This window comes from Hemitrygon akajei, chromosome 21 (assembly GCF_048418815.1).
Source record: "Hemitrygon akajei chromosome 21, sHemAka1.3, whole genome shotgun sequence".
Classification (NCBI taxonomy): Eukaryota; Metazoa; Chordata; class Chondrichthyes; order Myliobatiformes; family Dasyatidae; genus Hemitrygon; species Hemitrygon akajei.
In genome coordinates, this window is record NC_133144.1 from 61602561 (window position 1) to 61630348 (window position 27788).

The 27788-nt window shown below is 39.2% G+C and overlaps 1 protein-coding gene across 11 annotated transcripts in view; it reads right to left on the reverse strand.

Moving 5' to 3' along the window:
• dlg5a (discs, large homolog 5a (Drosophila)) overlaps positions 1–27788 on the reverse strand; it is a 225920-nt gene that overhangs the window by 41318 nt on the left and 156814 nt on the right. For 7 of the 11 annotated variants that reach the window (XM_073025563.1, XM_073025562.1, XM_073025564.1 and 4 more), the window contains 9 exons: positions 25252–26271; positions 17331–17511; positions 13018–13162; positions 12273–12383; positions 10856–10986; positions 10662–10763; positions 5119–5275; positions 3060–3137; positions 231–393 (listed from right to left, as the gene is read on the reverse strand). In XM_073025563.1, coding sequence (XP_072881664.1) covers positions 231–393; positions 3060–3137; positions 5119–5275; positions 10662–10763; positions 10856–10986; positions 12273–12383; positions 13018–13162; positions 17331–17511; positions 25252–26271 — 2088 coding nt within the window. The remainder of the gene's footprint in view (positions 1–230; positions 394–3059; positions 3138–5118; positions 5276–10661; positions 10764–10855; positions 10987–12272; positions 12384–13017; positions 13163–17330; positions 17512–25251; positions 26272–27788) is intronic. The other 4 variants (XM_073025566.1, XM_073025565.1, XM_073025561.1 and 1 more) reach the window with 1 other exon arrangement.

Sequence of the window (27788 nt, forward strand, 5' to 3'; positions counted from 1 at the left end):
TTCCTGCCCAAAGTAATGAAAAACAACTGAACTTCATTCATTTGGATGTTGAGCACTCTGACAGGCCTTCTGAGTTCCTCCAGCATTTTGTGTTTTTTGCTCAGGTTTCTAGCATCTGCAGATTTTCTCGTTTGTGAAAAATGTATTGTAAGATTTGTAGAAGCATTAAGTTATGCAAGATTTTTCTTATTAACATTAGCCAACTTGAAGAATTAGTCATTCACATTTACCTCAAGTAACTGGTCACCATATTCAAGTCCTGCTTGATGAGCGATGCTTCCCCCAATGACCTTGGAAACAAAAATTCCTCCATTTTCTCCACTTACAATGGAGATTCCAAGGGGCTCAGCTCCTTTCTGTACTGTCACATGACGTGGTTCATGTAGGTAGGGCCTTTAAAACAAAGTCAAGTGGAACAGTTGTTGAGATTTGATTCTAATTAATACTTATGAAACCTTGCATGGAGCTTGTTTTTAAAATGTGCAAAATATTGGCTTTAATCTATCCCATATAAGACCATAAGACATGGGCAGAATGGGCCCTTCAACCCATCGAGTCTGCTCTGCCATTTCATCATGAATTATTTATGATCCCTCTCAATGCTATTCTCCTGCCTTACCTCTGGAACCTTTGATGCCATGATTAGTCGAGAACCTATCAAACTCTGCTTTAAATATACCCAATAACTTGGTCTGCACAACTATATGTGACAATGAATTCCACAGACTCACCACCCTCTGGCACCCTAAATCCTCTTCTCTGTTCTAAAAGGACTACTCTCTATTCTGAGGCTGTGTCCTCTGGTCCTATACTCCCATACTACAGGAAACATCCTCTCCACATCCACTCAATCGAGGCCTTCCTTCAATATTCTATAGGTTTCAATGAGATCCTCCTCCTACCCCAATTCTTCTAAACTCTAGTGAGTACAGGCCCAGAGCCATCAAATGGTCCTCATACATTAACCCTTTCATTCCTGGAATAATTTTCTTGTACCTGTTTTGGACCCTCATCAATGCCAGCACAGCTTTTCTTAAACAAGGGGACTAAAACTGCTCTAATATGCATATTTATACATGCATTAGCAAAAAGACACAGAAGCACAAGTGGCCAACAGTTCTGTCATAGAGAAGTACAGCACAGAAACAGACACTTTGGTTCATCTTGTCCATGCTGAAACCATTTAAACTGCCAATTCACTATGAGTAGGGAATAGGCAGAGCTTATCCTCTTGTCAGCAGTATTGAACAATCTGTAAAGAAACATTGGCAAGATCGATTCTGCCTCCAAAATTTAAGCATTTAAGCAAACAGATCATTGCTGGCAGTGATCCATATGGAACATATAGCAACACCAAATACAAATTATTTTCTATGCATAAAATGATTTTCTCAACAAAATCATTCTTGAATGTTATTAAGCACACATGCACATACAACTTTCTTATGCAATAATGCATAGTTCCAGGGAAGTATTATGTACTTGGTCAGGTTCTTACAATTTGGGCATGGAACAAAATAAACAGAATACATATTGCACAGCACAATAGCAATCATAGTTGAAGGAAGTCACAATTGTCTTGTGTTGTTATCTATCCTGACAGCAGCCATAAAGGTAAGGTTTACAAGAAATTAATATTGTTCCAGTTTTCAATGCAATTTTTTTTTATTAATACATAGAATATAGAACAGTTCAGCATAGTACTGGCCCTTCAACCCTTGATGTTGTACTGACCCTTTAAATTACTTTAATATCAATCTCACTCTTCTCCCCCCCAACAAAGCCCTCCACTTTTCATCCAACCCAACATTGCTGTATTCAAACTGTCTATGCCCCATAAAACATTAAAAAAAAAGACCACTGACAATGATTTGTAAAACTTTACACATAATGTCTTTTCTAGCAGAAAAAAATTTAACATTGCACAACAGCACTCCTTGGACAAACTTTGCAACAGTTGTTCAATTTGAGTTGCTGTAAGTAGTACACTGCCTAATAAATATCTCAATTATCCAATCATGTAGTTAACTTTAACAGGATATAAAGTTGCAGGGCTCTTTAAACATTGTGCAGTGACGCAAGGGCACTTCCTCTCTGCCTTCTGCCTAACTGGCTGAGCACTGCAAGCATCCTATGGCTTTTGCACTAATATTGGCTTCTTAAGTTTCTTTCTGGTGATCAGTATCTGAGCTATCTGATATGATGCAAACTATCAATGCTGATACTGAAGTGCTCCAAAATTAGGAAAAGAAATTTAGGACAAAATATAGAGAGGATGTCCCTTTAGAACAGAGATGAGGAAGAATTTCTTTAGCCAGAGGGTGGAGGCCAAATCATTGAGTATATTTAAAGTAGAAGTTGGTAAGTTCTTAATAAGGAAGGACATCAAAGTTTATGAGAGAAGGCAAGTGAATAGGGTTGAGAAGGGAAAATAAATCTGCCATGATGGAATGGTGGCGCAGATTGCATGGGCCGAATGGCCTAATTCTGCTCTTATGTCTTAACCACTGTTCATTGTCACTGTTCTTATCACTCTTCAATTGGATTGCTTTTTCCATAAACGTGTTAATAGCCTCCTGTAATAGTAATCTCACACACTCCTATCCTGATGAGTTTTCCAAATGTTAATACAAGTAGTATACACTGAGATGTTCTGTTGGTTATCACTAATTTGCTCTTCTGCACAATATATTGCTATTCACTGCTTGAATTACAGCACAAACAATCCTTTCTACAATTAGTGAAATATTTAGATTTTTGATGAAATAAATAAAAATAATGAATAAGTCACATTATATCAAGTGTCATTGGATCACTTGACATAACATACCTTTTATTGCTTTTATTTATTTTTCCATCATTGAAGTAATTAATTAGCTGCTGTCAGGCAGACCAGGATGTTTCAAATAATTATCAACCTTTAAGGGATTAAAGCTGCCATGCAAGAGCTGCCAGATAAAAAGGTACAATAATTAACAAATGGGAAATGACAAATCAGAAAGGAAAGGGAGAGTTACACACAGGAAAGCAGAAAGCAAGCTAATTTGTAACAGGCCAACCTCAGACTTCGTAGTGATGAAAATCGAGGTCTAGGAGTGAGAGGAATTCTCAGAAAGGACCTATTACGGAAAAGGTATCTAAAAAGGGTCAGAATTAAAAGAAAGATAGTCGAAGAGAAAATTACCAAGAAGTTTAAAAATGTCCTGCTTTAAGAAAAGTACAAAACAGTGATAAAAGTCCAAGGTTTCATAAATAAAAAGTTTTTCAATAAGTCACATAATTGTGAAGTTAAGACTTGAGACCTGTTGTTATCCGATTTTGTTTTGGGTAATAAAATTAACTCAAAGTGCAATGGCAATCTCCAATAATTCCACTTTACAAGTTTACAACTTCACCAAGTTACATTGACAACATTGCTATTAAACTGAGGCATTTATACAAAAAAAGTTCAACCAAAACAATAAAAATAATTGTAACATAGGCTTACAACTAGTCTGGTTGTATTTAGCAGAGATTCCCAACCTGGGGTCCACGGACCCCTCAGTTAATGGTAGGAGTCCATAGCATCAAAAGGTTGGAAACCCCTGATTTAAAGCAGTGTCAGTTAAAATTTGGACTATCTGAGTTATTGATATATTACAACTATATGCATTATGTAACCATTCCACAAAAATTTTTTAAAGATCACACTTATGGATCTACAATTGAGAAATACTAATAAAGTTTCAGGTATTAGCTGAGATAATTTATTTTCATATTAAGTTACAATGTGGCCTGTTTTTTGATAGTTAACAAAACTTGTAAATCATTTGACCTATCAGGTGCAGACCAAAGATGAATGAAAAATGACTATAATCTGAAAGCCATAAAGTTATACTCAAAAGGCAAACAACATGCCTTCACATATGTATAACTTGCTTTCCTTAGAGTGATGGATCTTAAGTATATAAGATTATGAGAGGCAGAGACAGGGGAGATAGTCAGAACTTTTCCCCCCATAGTAGGGATTCGAAGCAAGACACCAAAGGTTTAAAGTGGGAGCAATGAGTTTTGAGGGGGAACGGAGGAGAAAGTTCTGTTTTACATAGAGTGGTTGATATCTAGAGTTTGCTGCCGGAGGAGATAGTATAAGCATTATGTTAAAGAAGTATTTAGACAAATACTTCAATAGGCAAAGCAGAGAAGAATATTGTCCTAATGTGAGAAAATGTGGGTCAAGAGCCTGTTTCTTTTCTGTATGACTATAACACTTACAATCAAGGGACGAACCATTTTTGCTCTCTTCATTGCTACAGTGATTGGCTGAAAACACACTGATTTAGCTAAGTGTGTGAAAGATTCTGAAAATACGTTAACCTAGTTGCAATTTGGTTTATATTATACAATTTAAAGCATATTTTTGCAAACAGACAAAATTATGCAAATTATTCAAAGGAAAAAAATGTGCTTACATCAGAAGACTTTTTTGACTTTATAACTCCACTTGCCTATCAGTATATTTGGTTCAAATTTATACATTTAAAAATAGTAGCTTCCCACAGCTTGGATAAATTCAGTATGAAAATACACAAAAGACATTCACCACAATTCAGAGTTAAGTAAATTTTGTGTTTTTCAAACACGCCTTGTTATTTCTGAGTATTGTTATTTTGTCAGCTATTGGCCAAACACATTACTGAAAGCTCTCTAATTTTGACTGACTTTTTTTTTTAAAAAAGGGAAATGGTTCTGTAGTCTGTTCTTCCAATAAACATCATGGCAAGTTTGCTGGTAAAATATTTAAACATATAATGTAAAATACTGTTTAACTCTTAAGTATTAAAAAAATATTTTAGGACTAGATTGCTACATCTCGTTCCCTTAATTGTTGAATACACAAAATATTAATAAAAACCCTTTTTATGAAATATTATCTAAAGCTAATCTCTAGTTCTCTTAATTGTTGAATACACAAAATACTAATAAAAACCCTTTTTAATGAAATATTATCTAAAGCTAATCTCTAGTTATGCACAGCCTTGTGTCAGTACTCGAGTATTTCAGTGCACTGACTATCACAGGCTGTTATAAACAATTAACAACTAAAAACCATAAACAGTTACGACATTCTGCTCATACCTGTCTTTCCTGTATTCTCCTGTTGACACAGGACTGATGGAGATCTTAGTTAGAGAAGAAATTGAACTCTGTGATTGGCTGCTGCCAAATGAAGATGTCTCCAGATTTACTGGTGATTGCGGGGGCGTAATCAGACTGGGGCTGCTTCGCTCGGAACCTGATTGCAAACATATCAATATGAAAAAGGGCAATTCAGAAAACCTGTTTTCAAAACCCGCAGTATTTCCTTTGAGCAATTTTCAACTTAATCTGAAACACCTCCCAAGTACTAACTCATTTAAACATCTATGAGCATATTTGCTCAGTGCCTTCAACATTTCCAATCTGTTGAACATTTGAAAGCTTATATCAGTTCCTTTGCTGTTGCTCAGTCAGTTAGTCCAGACTGCCACTGCTCAAGGCAGCACACAACAAACTATCACAAATCTTATAGCCCACACAACAGAAGTTACCTCGGGACTTGAGCTATATTATATTTTTTGTGTGACTGTATGTTTATTGCTATCTTATATGTGCTCTATGTACCTTGTGCTGTGTATGACTGTTGGTGCTGTGTTTTGCATCTTGGCCCTGGAGGAATGCTGTTTTGTTTGGCTGTATTCACAAATATTTATGAATGGTTGAATGGCAATTAAATTTGAACTTGAACTTGAGGTTGATGATCCCTTTAAATTGCATGTGTAGAGAAAGGTCTTTCAGCTATGCAAGGTTTATAGTCATTAGCTGAACATTGAACTCCAAAATGACCACACTGACGTCAAATTGAAATCTCACTTAATCAGAATCAGTAATGCATGATGTGAAATTTGTATTTTGTGGCAGCCCTACAGTGCAAAGACAAAAATCTATAAAACACAAATAAAAGGAATAATGAGGTAGCGATCATGGACTGTTCAGAAACCTGACGCTGAATAAATCTGGTGTACTTTCGCCACACACACTGATTAAGGATTACTTACATGACCAAACTGTGAAAATCAATGCATGTATATTTCTGTTTAGAAAGTCAGGTGCTGTAAAGTCAAATTTTGTACCTGCCAATACTATATTGCATGCTATACAAGAGTACAATAAGTAAACCTTAGACATAAATACAACTGAATGGCCATTAGGTATCAGATCTATAAATACTGAGATGTTTTCCTTTCTCAATAGCAGTGGCTTTCATTCTCCCCAAGGGGGCCAGGATTTCAATGACAACAGTTCCATACCTTGCATTTCTGTTATCTTGTTATTCCTCTTGTTCTTTCATTCCATACTAATAGCTTCTACATTCAACAGATCATCCTCAGTGTGTTACACCCTTATTATTCTACCTAGTCCCATCAATCTGCATGTGGACCATAACCCACTATACCCATCCCATTCATGTACTTATCCAAACTTCTCTTAAATGTTGAAATCGAATCCACATTCACCACCTCCACTGGCAGCTTGTTCCATACTCTCACCACCCTCTGATAATTCCAGCAATGTCCTTCCCCTCTACCACTTTTCCTGTTATCATTCATCTGCTCTTGACAGTGTGATTAATCCACTTTCACCATTCTCTTTCAATCAGCGCAACTGCTTGTCATTTATTCTCTGTTGGTCCCATCCTATCACAGATCACTCATTTCTTCTTCTGCTTCCTTCCCTCTTGCCTGCAACATAAAGTATGCTTAATTTCCAACTTTTATCGGAGGAAAGGTCATCATTCCAAAACACCAACCAATTCCCTAACATGCGTGTTTTTTTAACCTGATGAGTTTTCCAGCATTTTGTGTTTCTTTTCTCTATTGTCTTGGTTTTCCAAATTTACAAATTGTTTGGCAGTCCAAATACACCTCAGCAGTACAAAATCCACATAATTGTGAGCAAAACTTTTGTAGTAAAGAGTTCTTACCTTTCTCAAGGTGAAACTGGTTGTGTTGTACAATTGAAATGGTCAGCTCGTTATTGAGCCAATAGGGTGAAGTTTCAAGGAGGTTAACAAACAGCTAAACAGTTGTCATAGCAACATAACATTATACATAAAAGAAAGAGCAAATGCTATTTTGCATGAAATAGGAAACCAGTTTGGGTGCAATGGTAAGTGTGTTGCTTAGTATAATGCTATTACAGCACCAGCAGTCCAGGTTCAATTCACCTGTTGTAAGGAGTTTGTACTTTCTCCCCACAATTGCATGAGTTTCCCATTAATTGCATAACTGCACGGTGCTCCGGTTTCCCCTCACAGTCCAAAGACTGACAGGGTAATAGGTTAATTGGTCACATGGGTAGCATGGGCTTGTTGGGCCCCAAAGAGCCTGTTACCATACTCTATCACTAAATTAAAAAAGAAAATAAAGTGATTGTAAAATACTGACAAAATCACTCTGATCATTTTTCAAACTGGCATTTCCAAACATTGAGCTTGCAGACTTAAAATGAAATTATCAGTATGAAAATGAATTTCATATTTACTTAATAAAATTATAAATGCAACACTGCTATCAGAATGACTAATTAATTCATCAATGAAGGGCGTGGCCAGAACACTGGCTCAAGTTCTGACATCTATGACCTAAATCATGCCAGTTTCCAAATGAGTAAACAAAACATATTCTCAAAGATACACACACAAAATGCTGGAGGAACTCAGCAGGCCAGGCAGCATCTATGAAAAAAAGTAAACAGTTGACATTTTGGGTCAAGACCTTTCATCATGGATTAGAAAAAAAGATGAGAAGTCAGAGTAAGAAGGTGGGGGGGAGCGGAGGGTAGCTGTTAAGTTAAAACAGGAGAGGGAGGGAGTGAAGTAAAGAGCTGGGTAGTTAATTGGTGTAAGAGATAAAGGACTGAAGAAGAGACAGTCTGATAGGAGAGGGCAGAAGACCATGGAAAAAAGGGAAGGGGGAGGAGGAGCACCAGTGGGAGATGAAGGGCAGGTAAGGAGATGATGTGAGAGGGAAATGTTAATGGGATATGGTGAAAGGGGGAGCAATTACAAGAAGTTTATGAAATCAATGTCCATACTATCAGGTTGGAGGCCACCCAGACAGTATACAAGGTGTTGCTCCACCAACCTGAGTGTGGCCTCATCACGGCAGCAGAGGAGGCCATGAACTGACACATGGAATGGGAATGGAAAAGAGAATTGAAATGGGTGGCCACCAGGATATCCCACTTTTTCTGGTGGACGGAGCATAGGTACTCAGTGAGGTGGTGTCCCAATCTATGTTGGGTCTCAGGATACAAGACCATAAGAATTAGGCCATTTGGACCATCAAGCCTGCTCTGCTATTCAATCATGGCTGATCCTTTAACTCTTCCTCTGCCCCACTCCCCGTAACCTTTGATGCCATGGCAAATCAAGAACCTATCAATCTCTGCCTTAAATACACCCAACGACCTGGCCTCCACTGGTAACAAATTCCACAAATACACCACTCTTTGGCAATGGAAACCACTCCGCATCTGTTTTCATCTAAATTACAGTGAGTACAGGCCCAGAGCTATCAAACTTTCTTCATATGATAACCCTTTAATTCCAGGAATCATCCTTGTGAACTTTCTCCAATGCCAGAACATCTTTTCTTAGGTAAGGAGCTGAAAGCTGTTCACCATACTCCAGGTGAGGCCTCATTGATGCCTTATAAAGCCTCAGCATCACATCCTGCTCTTATATTCCAGTCCTTTTGAAATGAATGCTAACACTGCATTTGCCTTCCTCACCTCCGACTCTACCTGCAAGTTAACCTTTAGGGTGTTCTGCCCAATGACTCCCAACTCCCTCTGCATCTCAGATTTTTTGAGTTTCTCCCCATTTAGAAAATAGTCTACACATTTATTTGTTCTACTAAAGTGCATGACCATGCATTTTTCAACATTGTATTCATTTGCCACTTTCTTGCCTATTTTCCATCTAATTCCTTCTGCAGCCTTCCTGTTTCCTCAACACTTCCTGCCCCTCCACCTACAGTTGAAGTCAGAAGTTTACATACACTTAGGTTGAAGACATTAAAACTCATTGTTTAAACCACTCCACAGATTTCATATCAGCAAACTATAGTTTTGGCACAACATTGAGGACATCTACTTTGTGCATGACACGAGTAATTTTTCCAACAAATGTTTACAGATTATTTCACTTTTAATTGACTATATCACAATTCCAGTGGGACAAAGTTTACAAACAAAATCAAAAGAAATCAGCCAAGACCTCAGAGAAAAAAATTATGGATCTCCACAAGTCTGGTTCATCCTTGGGAACAATTTCCAAACGCCTGAAGGTACGATGTTCATCTGTATAAACAATAGAATGCAAGTATAAACACCATGGGACCACGCAACCATCATACTGCTCAGGAAGGAGACACATTCTGTCTCCCAGAGATGAACATATTTTGGCACGAAAAGTGAAAATCAATCCCGGAACAACAGCAAAGGACCTTATGAAGATGCGGGAGGAAACAGGTAGACAAGTATCTATATCCACAGTAAAACGAGTCTTATATCAATATAACCTGAAAGGCTGCTCAGCAAGGAAGAAGCCACTGCTCCAAAATTGCCATAAAAAGCCAGATGAAGGGTCTCGGCCTGAAACGTCAACAGTGCTTCTCCCTATAGATGCAGCCTGGCCTGCTGTGTTCCACCAGCATTTTGTGTGTGTTGCATAAAAAAAACAGACTACAGTTTGCAAGTGTGGACAAAGATCTTACTTTTTGGAGAAATGTCCTCTGGTCTGATGAAACAAAAATTGAACTATTTGGCCATAATGACCATCGTTATGTTTGGAGGAAAAAGGGTGAGGCTTGCAAGCCGAAGAACACCATCCCAACCGTGAAGCATGGGGGTTGCAGCATCATGCTGTGGGGATGCTTTGCTGCAGGAGGGACTGGTGCACTTCACAAAATAGATGGCATCATGAGGAAGAAAAATTATGTGGATATATTGAAGCAACATCTCAAGACATCATCCAGGAAGTTAAAGCTCAGTTGTAAATGGGTCTTCCAAATGGACAATGACCCCAATGACAATGACTCCAAAGTTGTGGCAAAATTGCTTAAGGACAACAAAGTCAAAGTACTGGAGTGGCCATCACAAAGCCCTGGCCTCAATCCGATAGAAAAATTGTGGGCAGAACTGAAAAAGCGTGTGTGAGCAAGGAGGCCTACAAAATCTGACTCAGTTACACCAGTTCTGTCTGGAGGAATGGAATAAAATTCCAGCAACTTACAGTGAGAAGCTTGTGGAAGACTATCCAAAACGTTTGACCCAAGTTAAACAATTAAAGGCAATGATACCAGTGCTAAAGGCAATGTATCTTATAAAGTAGCCATTGAGTGTACAACCAGAATGTAAGTAAAGCAAGCTTGTCAATAAATTCAAAGTACATCATTGCCATAATTTTCTACTATAAATTCCTTAGCTAATGATGCTTCATACCCAAGATGTTTGCACCTTACATTTACACCTTATTCCGAGTGGCTCTTTTCTAGACCCTGGGATTTAAGGAAAAATAAAGGAAGAACAACAAACAGATAACTTGTAAACCTTAATGGAGTATTACAAAAGATTACCTCTGTCTGAGCCTGTTGTCAATCGAGGATACCTTGTGTTTGAAGGGATTCGAATTCGTCCACTTTTACTGGGAGCAAAAGCCAAACTGCTTGATGATCCAGCTGAAAAAAAGATCAAAACATTCAGTCATCACTCTTCCGTAAGCGAACCAGACAGATCAAAACTAAGATCAAAAGAGTGTGTGATGAATTACCAATACGCGCACTGGCTGGCAGAGATTGTGTTCCATGCGTTGTTGTGTTTCTAGAGGACTTGGACAATTCACTCGAATGTTTGTGGTCTGGGCCAGTCAGATCCAGGCTGTGATGTGCATGATGCTGTGGACTAAGCAAAATATTCCAGCCCATCACACTTAATTTTTTATATATCAAATAAAATTGTACATTAAAATTGAACTTAAAAAAATGAACATTTAGCCCTATATTTAACACTGGAATAAAAGCACCTATTATTCAATTTCTCCACTCTATTTCCAGGACAGCATGATAGCATATTGCTTTACTGAGCTAGATGTAAGATTGTGTTTCAATTCCCACCTCTGATTGTAAAGTGTTTGCACTTTTTCTCCATGACCATTCCAAAGACGTACAGGTTAGGGTTTGTAAGTTGTGGGCATGCTATGTTGGGTTAGAAGCACGGCAACACTTGGGGGCTGACTCCAGTACTTAATCAAACTGTGTTGGTCGTTGACGCAAATGATGCATTTCATTGTACAGTACTGTGCAAAATTCTTAGGTATATACGTACAACTAGACCTTTGCAAAATATTGTATATTGATTAAAATAGGAAGGTGGTTAGGAAATAGAAATACGAGCACTTAGCTTTGTATAAGATCAGTAGTATAAAGCATTATTTGGTAACAGGAAATACATAATATACAATCCTATGCATCTACAGGGCCTAGTTATATTCCTTTAAAAATTGCTTTTCTTTCATAGACCTTATTTCCTCACTTTTCAACCGTTTCACTGACAAGAATATCACACTCATAAAAAGACCCTTGAAACCATTTTCAATATATTACTGACCAGGTAACCCTTCTTTTTGGACTCCATCCTAATTCATTCTGCAAATAACTGCTTCCCCTTCAAGTACTGTCCCACTTTCCTTTTAAATCTGTGTCTTCAAAACCTACTTTCAGGCTCTGGCATCTCTATACATTCTTAGTTCAAAGAAATAAAATGCAAAATATAAAGATAACTAATTGGTTAATTGTCTCTACAGAATCATAAAACACCCTACATAGGAGCATCACATTCAGTGCTCGGTTACTACAGTATCAGTTTGAAGCAGCTTCATAATATAGATAACAAATACACAAAATGGTGGAGGAACTCAACCGGTCAGGCAGCAGTTATGAAAATGGATAAAGAGTCAACATTTTGGGCTGAGACATTTCATCAGGTCCCGGCCTGAAATGTTGACTGCTATTCATCTCCAAAGATGCTACCTGACCTGCTGAGTTCCTCCAGCATTTTGTGTGTGTGTTGTTCTGGATTTCTAACAACTGCAGAACCTCTTTTGTCCGTAATATACATCTTGTGTTTCAAATTTTTAATTTAGAATGCAAGTTTTTTATAAAAATAATTTTTATAGAATATAATCTCACCTAAACCCATCAAAGGTAAGCACGGATTCTGGAAAGCAAATTGCACTCTGAGGTCTGTGCCGGGCCCTTGGAGAACCATTAAAACTCTCGGTTGGTGAATGGTTCCGTGTGCTATTTTAAACAGGAAAAAGACAAAACTTAAACAACTGAAGGATGTTTCCTGACCCAATGAACAATACTGAAATCAGGACCTTCATTTCAAAGACAGAAAGCCAAATTTTGATTTTGAAATTTTCAATGTTGTAAATGTTCAAAAATTTTACACAATAGAACTTCTTAACATGCTCAGAGCATAATAATTATTTGTAGCTTGCTTTATACTCCTCCTCCTCCCCACACCTTCTTATTCTGGCTTCTTCCCCCTTCATTTCCAGTCCTGATGAAGGGTCTCAGCCTGAAACGTCGACTACTTATACCCTTTCATAGAAGCTAATTTGTTGAGTTCCTCCAGCATTTTGTGTTGCTCAAGATCTCCAGCATCTGCAGAATCTGTTGTGTGACTATGATTAACATATCTTTCCAGACAATTATATCAAATCAAATTTGAATACACAAACGATTTAACATTGCTATGTGCACTGGCCTGGTAACAGTTCTCGTGAGACTCACAAATGCACAGCAGGGGCTCCAAGTAAATTATGCAAATATTTTATTCATCTGTATATTTATGAACAGTTGAAGAGCACTATGTGGCTCTGCAGAAAATAATGCAGACTGCTAACCAAATTTGTTGGTTGATTAATACCTATGTGGATAGCACATCTGACTCGCCACGGAGGGATAGTTGGCACTGTGGACCATGCGGCTGCGGACAGTGAAGAACGGAACATTTGGATTTCGCAGAACTGCTGTCACCGCCGGACAGGGCGTAAAGCTTCTCTGTGCACTGCCTGGATTTAAGATAGAAAAATAATTTAAATGATCTCAACAACCAAACACCTTCATTCAGATGTTCTTCAGTAAAATGTATTGGAGAAAGAGTGAGGATCAGAAAAAAAAACCAGCTTGTTCATCTGTTATTTGTTAAATATAATTCCTGTACCCAAGGCACTGAAAATAGGAGAGCAAAATCCAGTCAACCAAAGCAGAAAATACAGGTAATATTTAGGGAAAGAATCTTTTACAGAGAAAAATAAGAGTTATGGTTTCAGGTTGAAGATTTTCTCTGTCCATAGCTATTCACTTATAAGTATTACTAATAACATAGAGGAAACTTAATAATAACCATCCACAGTGTAAGCAACTAATTATTAAAATCCATCATAATTTTAAACAGTTCCATAAGACCATAAGATAAAGGAGCAGAATTAGGCCATTTGGCCCATCAAGTCTGCTCCGCCATTTCATTATGGCTGATCCAATCTTTCTCTCAGCACCAACCTCCTGCCTTCTCCCCATATCCCTTCACGGCCTGACCAATCAAGAATCTATTAACCTCTGCCTTAAAAATACATAAAAACTTGGGCTCCACAGCTACCTGTGGCAATGAATTCCAGAGATTCACCACTCTTTGGCTAAAGAAATTACTCATCTCCGTTCTAAAAGGATGCCCCTCTATTCTAAGGCTGTGTCCTCTGGACTTAGACTCTCCACATCCACTCTATCAAGGCCTTTCACCACTCGACATGGTTCAATTAGGCCACCCCTCATTCATCTGAGTTGCAGTGAATACAGGCCCAGAACCATCAAACGCTCTTCATGACAAGCCATTCAATCCTGGAATCATTTTCGTGAACCTCCTTCGAACCTTCTCCAGTTTCAGAACATCCTTTCTAAGGTAAAAGGCCCAAAACTGCTCACAGTACTCCAATTGAGGCCTCACCAGTGCTTTATAAAGTATCAACATTACATCCTTGCTAATGAATGCTAACATTGCATTTGCCTTCCTCTCCACAGACTTAACCTGCAAATTAACCTTTAGGGAATCCTGCACAAGGACTCCCAACTTTGCTCCTCAGTTTTTTGTATTTTCTCCCCATTTAGAAAATAATTAACCCTTTTATTTATTTGCCCATTCTCCACATCTGTTCTTCTGTAGCCAGTCTACTTCCTCAAAACTATCTGCTCTCCACCTATCTTCTTATCATCTGTAAACCTTGCAACAAAGACATCAATTCCATCATCCAAATCATTGACATACAATGTAAAATGTATCGGTCCCAACACAATGGAACACAAGTCACAAGAAAAGGCCGCCTTTATTCCCACTCTTTGCCCACTGCCCATCAACCACTGATTTATCCATGCTAGAATCCTTCCTGTAAAACTATGGGCTCATAGCTTGTTAAGCAGTCTCATGTGTAGCATCTTGTCAAAGGCATTCTGAAAATCCAAGTACACATCAACCAGTTCACCTTTGTCTATCCTGCTTGTTACTTATACAAAGAATTCCAACAGATATGTCAGGCAAGATATTTCCTCGAGGAAACCATGCTGACGACGGCTGATTTTATCTTGTGTCTCCAAGTACCCTGCAACCTCATCACCTTCCCAACCACTGAGGTTATAATTTCTTCTGCCTCTCTACTTCTTGAAGAGTGGAGTGACATTTGCAATTTTCCAGTCTTCCAGAACCATTCCAGAATATAGTGATTCTTGAAAGATAATTACTAATGCCTCCACAATCTCTTCAGCCACCTCTTTCAGAACCCTGGGGTGTACACCATCTGGTCCAGGTGACTTATCTACCTTCAGACCTTTCAGTTTCCCAAGGACCTTCTGTTCAGTTATGGTAACTTCACACACTTCATGACCCATGACACCTCACAGTGCTAGTGTCTTCCACAGTGAAGACTGTTCAGTTCATCCACCGTTTCGTTGTTCCCCATTACTACCTCTCCAGCTTCATTTTCCTGCGGTATGATATCCACTCTCGTCTCTCTTTTACATTTTATGTATCTGAAGAAACTTTTGGTATCTTCTTTAATATTATTGGCTAGCTTATTTCTGTATTCCATCTTTACCTTAATGACTTTTTAGTTGCCTTCAGCTGCTTTCTTTTTTAAAAGCTTCCCAATCCTCTAACTTCCCACTATTTTTTGCTCTATTATATGCACTATCTTTGGCTTTTATGTTGGATTTGAATTCTTCCAATATCAATTTCTCTTCTCTAAGGAGAACAATCAGTTTCTCTAGGCTTTACATAAGATGTCCTTTATCTTCAGCAACACTGACTCATTGCATAGACTCATTGAATCATAGAACACCACAGCACAGAAACAGGCTGTGTGGCCCATCTAGTCCATGCTGAACTATTAATCTAACTAGTCCTATTGACCTCACCTGGACAACGGCCCTCCATATCCCCCCCATCCATGTGCCTACCCAAATTTCTCCTAAGTGGTGAAATCAAACCCGCACCCACACTTCAGCTGGCAGGTTGTTCCACACTCTCACCGTCTTGACTGAAGAAGCTCCCCTTACATTCCCCTTAAACATTTCATTTTTCATCCTTAACCCACGACCTCTAGTTCTAGTCTCACCCAAGCACAGTGAAAAAGCCTGTTCGCATTGACCCTATCTATACACCTCATAATTTTGTATTGCTCTATCAAATCTCGCCTCATTCTCCTATGCTCTAGGGAATAAAGTCCTAGCATATTTGACCTTTCCCTACAACTCAGTCCCCAAGTCCTGGCAACATCCTTGTAAATTTTCTCTGCACTCCTTCAATCTTATTTCTTGTTCAAAACTGTACACAATACTCCAACTCAGGCCTCACAAATGTCTTACACAACTTCAACATATCATCCCAACTCCTGCACTTGATACTTTGATTTATGAAGGCCAATATGCCAAAATCTTTTTTTGTGACCCTATCTGTGATGCCACTCTCAAGGAATAATGGGTCTATATTCCAAGATTTACAGCACTCCTCAGTGCCCAACCATTCACCGTGCCAAGTCCTACACTGGTTTGTCCTCCCAAAGTGCCACACCTCACACTCAGTCCAGCTAGTCCAGATCCTGCTGCAAGCACTGTCACTAAGCTTCTGATTTGGCCTTAGAAGTCTCAGACTTTCTGGCATGTTTACTAGCTTATTTCTGACTGCACACTGATGCCATGCTCCCCATGAATGCCTGTGGTAGAGCACAAAGTTGCAGAAATTTCCCAACACTTTTACAAGGAGCCTGTTGGACATCTGGAGTGGAGAAGAATTGCTGCAGAAGACTAAATAAAGCTTATTTCATTTTCTTAATTTTTTAAAAGCAATATGATTGCTTTGTTTAAACTTACATAAGTTTGTTTTCTAATTGCTTAGAGTTTTTTTTGAATGTTTGAAAACTTAAGGGTTGTTGATAAGCCAAAGGACAGGACTTAAACAGTTGTTAAGGAATCTTATTTGACATCTTTGCAGACAGACTAGCATTTATTTATTTTATTGAGATACAGCATGGAATTGGCTCTGCTGGCACTTCAAGCCACGTCACCCAGCAATACCCAAACTTAATCCTAGCCTAATCATGAGACAATTTACAATGACCAATTAACCTACCAATTGGTATGTCTTTGGACTGTGGGAGGAAGCCCACTCGGTCATGGGGAGAATGTACAAACTCCTTACAGGCAGTGGTGTGAATTAAACCCAGGTTGCCTGTACTGTAAAGCACTGTGCTAACCACTACGGTACCGTGCTGCCCCACAACCTCCTTCCTCCCAAACAAACAAGGGGAATCTTTTCCAGAAGGCTCTGACAATTGCTTTACCATGGAGGAAAGGATAAATGTCTAGGGTTGAGTAGCAAGCTATCCTCAGGCTATCAGCACTGCGTAAGTACCAACATTTCTCCATTGGTCAGAAGGGAATGTGGAACTCACACTAACTGCAAAATCTCAGTCAATACTTCTGCTGAGGCCTAACTGTTCTTTCACATTGGTTCAGCTTAACTTCCTTTATTCCTGCCTCCGTCCAGACAGTTAAGACACTTCTGTAATAATGCTTCAACAACTGGATCAAGTTAGCGCTTCAAAATGTTGAACAGAAGTAATTGCAAAGGGATGAAAGCATGTTACTTAATAAAGCATCAGATATCTCAACACTTAGTGTTTGTGAACTAACCTGATGATGAACAACTATATGTTGTGGATGCATAGCCACCACTTTGCCTGTGTGAACGTTTTGGTGTGTAGCGGTGCCATTCCTGTGGCTCCAAAGACAAACGTTCTTCACTTGTATTGTACCTGGGGACTGGGGAGCAAGGTGCATGACTCTCATAGTGCGACTGAGGGTCAACATTTTCCTGTGAATGTAAACAATACCTACAATCATCAGTTGTCAACAGTCACATAAAAATAAAAAGCATTTCCAGATTATTTGCCAAACTTGCCTTCCCACACCCTTTAATTCAAAGTTCAAAGTAAATTTATCACCGAGGTACATATATGCCACCTTTTACTACCCTGAGATTCATTTTATTGCAGTCATTCACAGTAGAACAAAGAAATACAATAGAATCAATGAAAAATTACACAAAAAGACTGACAAATAACCAATGTGCAAGACAATTTGTGCAAATACAAATAATATTAAACAAATAAATAAATAGATAAATTAATAAGTAAATAAATATGAGTTTTTGAATCCTTGAAAGTGAATTCATAGGTTGTGGAATCAGTTCAGTGTTGAGCTGAGTGATGTTATCTATGCCAGTTCAGGAGCCTGAGGGTTGAAGGGTCATTCTCGCCCTGAACCTGGTCGTGTGGGACCTCAGGCTCTTGTGTCTCCTGCCTATTGGCAACTGTAAGAAGAGAGCATGACTTACATGAAGGAGGTCCTTGATGATGGATGCTGCTTTCTTATGGCAGCACTCCTTGTAGCTGCCACTTTTTCTGTATTGCATTGAGTATTTCAGTGCCACACCACTCAGATTGCTAAAAAAGGGAACCCATTTGTGTCTACAACCATGCAAGAGGAGTTGAGATTAACTGTGTTCAGAAATTGGTTCTATTTTCTCCCTATCTCCTTTAAGCTCCCAAAATAGCAAAGCTTGATACAATTGAAATCAACTGAATTCATTCACATCATTTCCATCATCTGATTTTCTTCACAGTTTTAAAATGTAATTATTCTGCACAGAATTACCTGTCTATCTGCACCTACAAGTCTTCCTTCTTAGAATATCGGCCCTATCTATGAAATATGTAACAGAATTCATTCCTACCCATATCACAACAAAACAATACTTCTCTTCAAACATACTGTAGAATAGTACAGTACAAGCTCTTTGGCCCATGATGTTGTACCGACCCTGTAACCTACTCTACAAATAATCTAACCCAACCTTCCCACAGTCTTTGAACTGCATGCCCATCAGAGTTTCTTAAATGTCTTTACTGTATCTGCCTCTACCACCACCCCTGGCAGCACATTCCATGCAACCACTACGCTCTCTGTAAGAATCCTACCTCTAACATCCTACCCCTATACTTTTTTTTCCAACACCTTAAAGTTATGCCTCCTCATATTAGCCGTTTCCACCCTAGGAGAAAGTCTCTGGCTTGCATCTTATCATCTTCTATTCCTTTATTGTCACCTCTCATCCTCCTTTCTAAAGGGGAGAGCCCTGGCTTGTTCAACATTTTCTCATAAGGCATGCTTTTGAATCCAGACATCATACTGCTAATTCTCCTCTGCATCCTCTCTGAAGATTTCATATCCTTCCTTTAATAAAACAACCAGAACAGAATACAATATTCCAAGTCTGGTCTAACCAGAGTTTTACAGAATTGCAACATTAATTCCTGGCTCTTGAAGTCAACTCCCCAACTAAATAAGGACTTAAATCTACTTCATTTTATAGTTATTCATAAAATTCTACTTCCTTAGAAGTTTATGTAGATGCAGAATGTCATCTAAAACTTTGAAAACTCTATAGATGTGTGGTAGAGAGTATATTGACTAGTTGTATCACAGCTTGGTCTGGAACCACCAATGCCCTTGTACAGAAAAGCATCCAAAACGTTGTGGATACGGCCCAGTCCATAATGGGTAGAGCCCTCCTCATCATTGAGCAAATATACATGGAGCACTGTTGCATGAAAGTAGCATTAATCATGAAGGACCCCACCATCAAGGCCATGTTCTCTTGCTGTCAAGAAGGTGAAACAGGAGCCTCAGAACCTGTATCATCAGGTTTAAGAAGTTATTACCCCTCAACATCAGACTCTTGAACCAGAGGGGATAACTTTACTCAACTTCACTCCTTCCATCACTGAACTGGACTCACTTTTGAGGACTGTTCATCAAGTTTTCGATATTTATTGCTTGCTTATTTATTTATTTATTTATTATTTTTAGTTTATCCTCTTTTTGTATTTGCATAGTGGTTGTGGTCCACCCTGTTTCTTGTATTTATTGTGACTGCCTGCAAGGAAAGGAATCTCATAATTGTATATAGTGATATATATGTACTTTGATAATAAATTTACTTTGAACTTTGAAAAATTATTGTAGAATTTGTATCTGTCCAATTTTAAAATATTTGGTCCATGTTTCAGATCTGTTTCAGTGGTCTTCCAACAACATCCCTTTGAAAAATCGGAGTTGGGATAGGGAAATTGGATATTGGAATATTATGTGATGGCAGAATTAAAGTAGTGGATCAGCTGTGACATCATGAATTGAAGAATGTGATTAAACAGATCCAATCACCACTCTTCATTCTCTTGTAGAGTTACAAGTTTCCAATTAAAAAGTCCTGAATAGGGGAATAATGGTGGCGAGGGCCAATAGAATGAAATGCATCAGAGGATCCGTCCTGGGAGCAGCATAAAGGCGGCATAACAGGGCCTCTACATTCTTAGAAGTTTGTGTAAATTTGGCACGTCACCAAAAACTCAAGCAAACACCTATAGATGCGCAGTGGATTGCATCACAGCCTGGCATGGAAACACTCTCTTTTCACAGAGTCGGGGCTGCATGGAATGCACTGCCAGTAGCAGTGGTGGAAGCGGATACAATAGGGTCTTTTAACAGCCTCTTAGATAGGTACATGGAGCTTAGAAAAATAGAGCACTAGGGAAATTCCAAGCATTTTCTAGAGTAGGTTACATGGTCAGCACAACATTGTGGGCCAAAGGCCTGTAATGTGCTGTAGATTTCTATGTTTTATGTACAACTGGCTCCTGAACCAGTGTGGATAACTTAATTCACCACTACTCTGAACTAATTCTATGATCTACAGACTCACTTTCACTTAGTCTTTACAACTCAGTATTATTTTTATTTGCATAGTTTGTCTTCTTTTGCATATTGGTTGTATGTCAGTCTTTGTTTATGCATAGTTTTTACATAAAATATTATTGTATTTCTTTTTCTCCTGTAAATGCCTTCCAAGAAAAAGTAGGTGACATAAATGTACTTTGATAATAAATTTACTTGCCATTGCCTCTTCAGTTCTATCCCAATTAAATAAACTTTTAGCACTGAGATCATGCATTCAGACATAAAGATAAAGGTTAGCTTTATTTGTCACACGTACTTCAAAACATACAGAGAAATGTGCCATTTGCATTAAATCAGATCAGCAGGGACTGTGCTGGGCAGCCCACAAGCGCTGAGTTACTATTCTCCAGTTTGCCCATTCATTTAATTCCAAAGTATTTATGGTAATATCAAGTGCAAGGTCTCACTTTGGGCTGATTAAAGGTTTCTTGCAATGGATGGCATGGTCAACTAAATGTGGCACAACAGAGTTGTGGTACAATTACTGCATCATTACTTGCAAATCTAATATTCTCTCTGCTCTCCCATCAAGCAGAAGATACAAAAGTCTGATAGCACCCGCAGGAGGGCACAGAGCGACCACTCTCAGCTGAACATCGACGGCTCCTCGGTAGAGATCATTAAGAGCACCAAATTTCTTGGTGTTCACCTGGTGGGGAATCTCATCTGGTCCCTCAACACCAGCTCCGTAGCAAAAAAAGCCCAGCAGCGTCTCTACTTTCTGCGAAGGCTGAGGAAATTTCATCTTCCACTCCCCATCCTCACCACATTCTACAGAGGATATATTGAGAGCATCCTGAGCAGCTGCATCACTGCCTGGTTCGGAAACTGCACCATCTCGGATCGCAAGACCCTGCAGCGGATAGTGAGGTCAGCTGAGATCATCGGGGTCTCTCTTCCCACCATTACAGACATTTACACCACACACTGCATCCGCAAAGCAAACAGCATTATGACGGACCCTGCGCACCCCTCATACAAACTATTCTCGCTCCTGCCATCTGGAAAAAGGCACTGAAGCATTTGGGCTCTCACGACCAGACTTTGTAACAGTTCCTTCCCCCAAGCCATCAGACTCCTCAATACCCAGAGTCTGGACTGACACCAACTTACTGCCCTCTACTGTGCCTATTGTCTTGTTTATTATTTATTGTAATGCCTGCACTGTTTTGTGCACTTTATGCAGTCCTGGGTAGGTCTGTAGTCTAGTGTAGTTGTTTGTGTTGTTTTACGTAGATCAGTGTAGATTTTGTATTGTTTCATGTAGCACCATGGTCCTGAAGAACGTTGTCTTGTTTTTACTGTGTACTGTGCCATCAGTTATGATTGAAATGACAATAAAAAAGTGACTTGAACTTGAACCTGAAGGACAGCTTCTATCCCACTGTTGGAAGACTACTGGACAGCCCCCTAGTATACTATGATAGAATTTTGACCTCACAATCAGCCTGGTTATGACCCTGCGCCTTATTGTCTACTTGCACTGCACTTTTTCTGTAACACTTTATTCTGCATTGTGTTATTGATTTCCCCTCTACTAGCTCAATACAGTATTATAGTGAAATAATGCCCTGTATGGACAGCATGCAAAACAGGTTTTTCACTGTACCTGAGTATGTGTGACAATAATAAACCAATTTACCAATATTACTCATCTGAGCATTAGAGGTCAAATCGCGATACATCTGGAATTACAAAAATTGTTTAATGATGACTATGAAGCTATCAGATTTTGCAAACAACACTCTGATTCATTTTCCTGGTGGTCTACTTCCATGTAGCCACAAAGCACTGCAAAGCAGCTGATTCATAACTCCACTATGAAATGGTCTAGCAATCCATTCAGTACAGGGAAATTATGGAGACACTGTAATTGTTGGCTGAAACCCCTCACATTTTGCTGAAATTTGGGATAGCCTGATTCAATCCTGAATAATGATCACATGATGAAAAAATGTACCTGTAAAATAGATCTAAGCAAACCATCAGCATCTTAACACAAGAGTGTAAAATTACAAACTAATTTGCATCCTTGTCAAAAAATGGGCATTTATCTATGTGTACTCATTTTAAATCTGCTAAAATTCAAAACAGGCCTGGTAATAAAATATTTTAAGACATATAAAAATACATTATTTTTGTCTCCTAAATGCTCCACCTCTGCTGGCTACCTTATGTTTACCCAATGATGTTCTCACACTTCATATTTTATATTGTTACAGATTTATAGAAAAGTACAGCACAAAAACAGGCCCTTCAGCCCATCTAGTCCATGCCGAACCATTTGAACTGCCTACTGCTATCAAACTGCAGAGGGACCATAGTCCTCCATACTGCTACCATCCATGTAGCTATCCAAACTTCTTAAACATCGATAACGATTTCACGTGCACCACTTGTGCTGGGCAGCTTGTTCCAAACTCTCACAACCCTCTGAGTAAAGTTCCCTCATGTTCCACTTAAACTTCCACCTTTCACCATTAACCCATAGCCTCTGGTTGTGGCCCCATTCAACCTCAGTGAAAAAAGCCTGCTTGCATTTATCCTACCTATACCCCTCATAATTTTGTATACCTCTATCAAATCTCCTCTTTACGTTCTAAAGAATACAGTCCTAGCCTACTCAATCTTTCCTTATAACTCAAGTCCTCCAGACCCAGCAACATCCTTGTAAATTTTTCCTGCACTTCTTCAACCTTGTTTACATCTTTCCGGTAGGTAGGTGACCAAACTGTACACAATACTCCAAATTAGGCCTCACCAACATCTCATACAACTTCAACATAACATCCATCTCCTATACTCAATACATTGCTGTATGAAGGTCAATGTGCCAAAAGCTTTCTTTACAACTTTATCTTCCTGTGACGCCACCTTCAATGAATTATGTATCTGTATTCCCAGATCCATTTGTTCTACCACATTCCTTAGTGTTCTAACGTTCACTGTGTAAGACCTACCTTGGTTGGTCCTACAGAAGTGCAGAACCTTTCACTTGTCTGCATTAAATTCTATCTGCCACTTTTAAGCCCATTTTTCCAGCTGATGCAGATCCCTGTGCAAGCCATGATAATCTTCCTCACTGTTCACTACACCTCCAATCTTTGTGTTATTTGCAAACTTACTGATCCAGTTAACCACATTATCATCCAGATCATTGATACAGATGACAAACAACAAAGGACCCAGCACCGATCCCTGTGGCACTCCACTAGCCACAGGCCTCCAGTCAGAGAAGCAACCATTTACTACCACTCTTTGGCTTCTCCCACAAAGCCAATATCTCAACCAATTTAATACCTTATCCAGAATGCCAAGCGACTGAACCTTCTTGGCCAGCCTCCCAGTCTTCATCCACTTTCCTGGTAACTTCCTCAAAAAGCTCTGTAAGATTGGTTAGACATGACCTACCACTCACGAAGACACATTGACTATCCTTAATCAGTTCATGTCTATCCAAATACTTATACATCTGGTCCCTTAGAATATCTTCCAATAACTTTCCCATAACTGAGTCAGACTCATGGGTCTATAATTCCCTGATTTCTGTTTAGAGCCTTTTTTAAACAGCAGAACAACATAGGCTATCCTACCAATATCTTTTGTATCCTGGTTTCTCTTGTACTACCTCAATATACTGCCAGTTCAGCTCACTGGTCGGCTTTGTGCCGAACTAAGGGGTTTGTGGGCAGTCTCTCTGTGAACTTCAGCCCAGAACACTACTTGCTTGCAGTACTTATTGTTTGTATGATTTCTTTTTTGTTTTCTGCACATTGGTTGTTTGACTGTCTTGTTTTTAATGGGTTCTTCTGGGTCTCTTTGTTTCATGGCTGCCTATTAGGAGACAAATCTCAAGGCTGTATAATGTATATATTCATTTTAGTTCCAATCCTGATAAATTTACAAATACAAAAAAAGCTTTTCAATCAAATCAACTAACCCAATTTGAACGATAAAGTGCAACTATGAAAATAAGCATAGTTTGCTAATTTCTTCACATACATGTGGCTCTCCACACTTCTGTCCGTTCTCATAAGGCAACTGACAATGGTCTTATCAGACATGGCCTCTACAAGGAAGATTGATTGATATCAACTAATCAGACGAGGGTAGAATACAGTCCCTCTGTAAAGAGGAGTCAGTATATTCGGATTGTAGAGGAGTCTGATGCAACAAATAGATGGGCCTTACTATTAACTCAGCTAAAAAAAAGTCAACAATGTACATAAAGACTTAAAAACTCTCATGTCCAATGACTATCCTCTATACAATTAGTTCTTAAAGTTATTTTTTAAAGTATTAAAATGCTGGAGGAACTCAGCAAGTCAGGAAGCATCTATGGAAGAGAATAAATATTCCACATTTTGAGCCAACAGCCCTCATCAGGACTGACCATGCTGCCTGTCCTGCTGGTTCTTCTAGCATTTTGTGTGTGTTACTTTGGATTTCCAGCATCTACAGAATCTCTCGTATTTATTGCCAGTCGTTTTTGTTGCTTTTTTCTGGATCTTGTTAATCAGGCTTCTCTCAAAAGTCAAGGGTTCAACATTTGTAAGTAGCTGCAAATCTAGATAAATGCTACTTCTATGTCACACTGACCTTTTCCAACGCTCTTCTCACCACCAGTGCTTAGTTTGTAATTGACTAAAATAATGATCAAGTAAGTTCAGATCTGTAATGTTTCCATATTTATACGATTAACACCATCACAATGATTTTTAAATAATCATTGAAATTTATGTCATTTACAAATTACCTGAGGGGGCAGTCCAGAAATATTCAAAGGAGCAAGCTTGCTTGGTCTTAAAGCAGGAGCAGACTTTGGTCGACGCCTGGTCACAGGTTCTACCTCCTCAACTCGCTGAGTACCTTCTTCTTCAGAGGAAGTCCTTGAAGGTACTAAAGCACTCCCTTCTAGGAATGGTGTTGGCGGATAATGACCAGCAGTCCTCTCATGAGTTTCTTGTGTGAGGTCCTGTTTCACTCCTAGAGTAACAGGTGATTGAGGGCCGGCAGGACTAGTTGGAGGTGACCCACTGGTTGTCGCAGTATCTGAAGCAGAACTACTTTGCTGTTTGTGTTTAAATTTAAATGAATCACTCCTCTTTGGAGGCGTGGGAGGCGTAGAGCCAGATTCACTCTTTGAGGATTGTGAAGAATATGTCTGCTTTTGCGTTGGGGAGAGATAATCGATCTTTGGAGGTGTCTGTGGTCTTTTGAAAGTATCTGGATCGAAGACAGGCTTCCTCTGTTTTGGCATTTTGAATATGGAGAGTTTCCCAGGTTCAGGTGAGACATCTACCATTGTTTTTGGCCAGGTGCCACCATTGTGCTTAGGACTGTGTCCCTTTTCAATGTCAGTATCTACTACCACACTATCTGCAACTGCTGGGTCAAAGGTGAAACGTCTTTTTTCATGTTCCGCAATCCCAAATCCTCTATCAGAATAAACCTCCGAGCTCATAGGAGCTTTAAGGTCTGAATAGTTGCAGCAAGTATGTTCAGCTGTCCTATATGTACTGGGCTGTAAAGAACAGCTGGAAAATTGTTTGTGTTCACAATAAGAGCCATCTTTGTGATCTCGGTCACTTTTGTCATCAAGTATGTTTGAATTTGTAATGAAAACGTCTGTCTGTGTTGAGCAATTGTGTTTCAAGTTTCGAGTGTTGGGAACCTGCACCTCCGACTCCTGAACCCTACAGTTACCAGATTTCTCAGACTCCTTTAATGTTTCAAGTATATTCTGCCCGCTCCAAGATGAACTCTGAGGAACCACCTTTAAAAGAGAGACAGAATGTTAGTGTTTAATTTTAATAACAAAGTTTTCACAACCAAGACCAATATTTAATATGATGTGTAACAATTTATGGCTGTACATGCAACAAAACTAAGAAAATATTTGTATTTCAGAAAGGATAAACCTATCTTCAAATAAATCTATAGAATATGTTGCTAAGAAAAGAAGTTCTCCCAAATTTAAACAACATACTTGAAAATGTAAAACATTATAGTTTAGCCACGGCAGAAATGTCATTTTTTTTCCTGATTTTTTGCTATAAATGGCACGGTAGTGCAACAGTTGGCATAATGCTTTACAGTGCCAGTGATTGAAAGATCATGGGTTCAATTCCTGCTGATGACTGTAAGGAGGTCATACATTCTCTCTGTGACCACACGGGTTTCTTCCAGGTTCATGCTGGTTAGGGTGAATAAGTTGTGGGCATGCAATGTTGGCGCAGGAAATATGGCAATACATTTAGACTGCCCCAAAGACGTCATTGGACCGTGTTGGTCATTGATGCAGATGACATATTTCACTGTATGTTTAATCTGCATGGACAAATAAAGCAAATCTCAATTTCAATTGCCCCTCCTCTACTGCCACACACATCACCTCAAAAATCCACAATGACTGATGTGGGCATAGAGGTATTAAAATAATTTTCTCTGTTATAACTGATGGACAACATTCTATAATAATGTAAAGGATTATATACAAACACAAGAAAATCTGCAGATGCTGGAAGAACTCAGCAGGTCAGACAGCATCTGTGGAAAAGAGTAAACAGTCAACCTTTTGGGTTGAGGCCCTTCTTCAGGGCTGAGAAGGAAAGGGGAAGATAACTGAATAAAAGGGAAGGAAAGGGGAAAGAAGATAGCTAGAAGGTGATAGATGAAGCCAGGTGGCTGGGAAAGGTCAATGGCTGGAGAAGAAGGAATTTGACAGGAGTGGTGATTGGACCATAAGAGAAAATGGAGGAGGGCACCAGGGGAAGTCAGACAGGAGAGAAGAAATGAAAGGTCAGAGTGGGGTATAAGGTGGGGGTGGGGGAAGAGAAGGGAATTTGTTCACTGGAATGAGAAATTGACATTCACGCTATCAGGTTGGAAGGTATCCAGACGGAATATAAGGTGCTGCTCCTCCACCCTGATGTGTTGGTCCATAGCACAACACATCAGAACGAGAATGGAAATTGCAAAAAAAAAATGTTTGTCCGCTAGTTGTGGCAGGTGGTGTGGAAGTGCTCAATGAAGAGGTTCCCCCAATTTACAATGGATCTCACCAATGTACAGCAAGCCGCATCAGGAGCACTGGACACAATAGTGGACCCCAGAAGATTCACAGGGAAGTGCTGCCTCACCGAGAGGGACTGCTCGGGGCCCTCAATGGAGGTGAGTGAGGAAGGTACATGGATAGGTGTAGCACTTAGACCACTTGCCAGGAAAAAGTGCCTGGAAGGAGATTAATGGGGAGGGATGAACGGACAAGGGAATCGTGGAGGAAGTGATCCC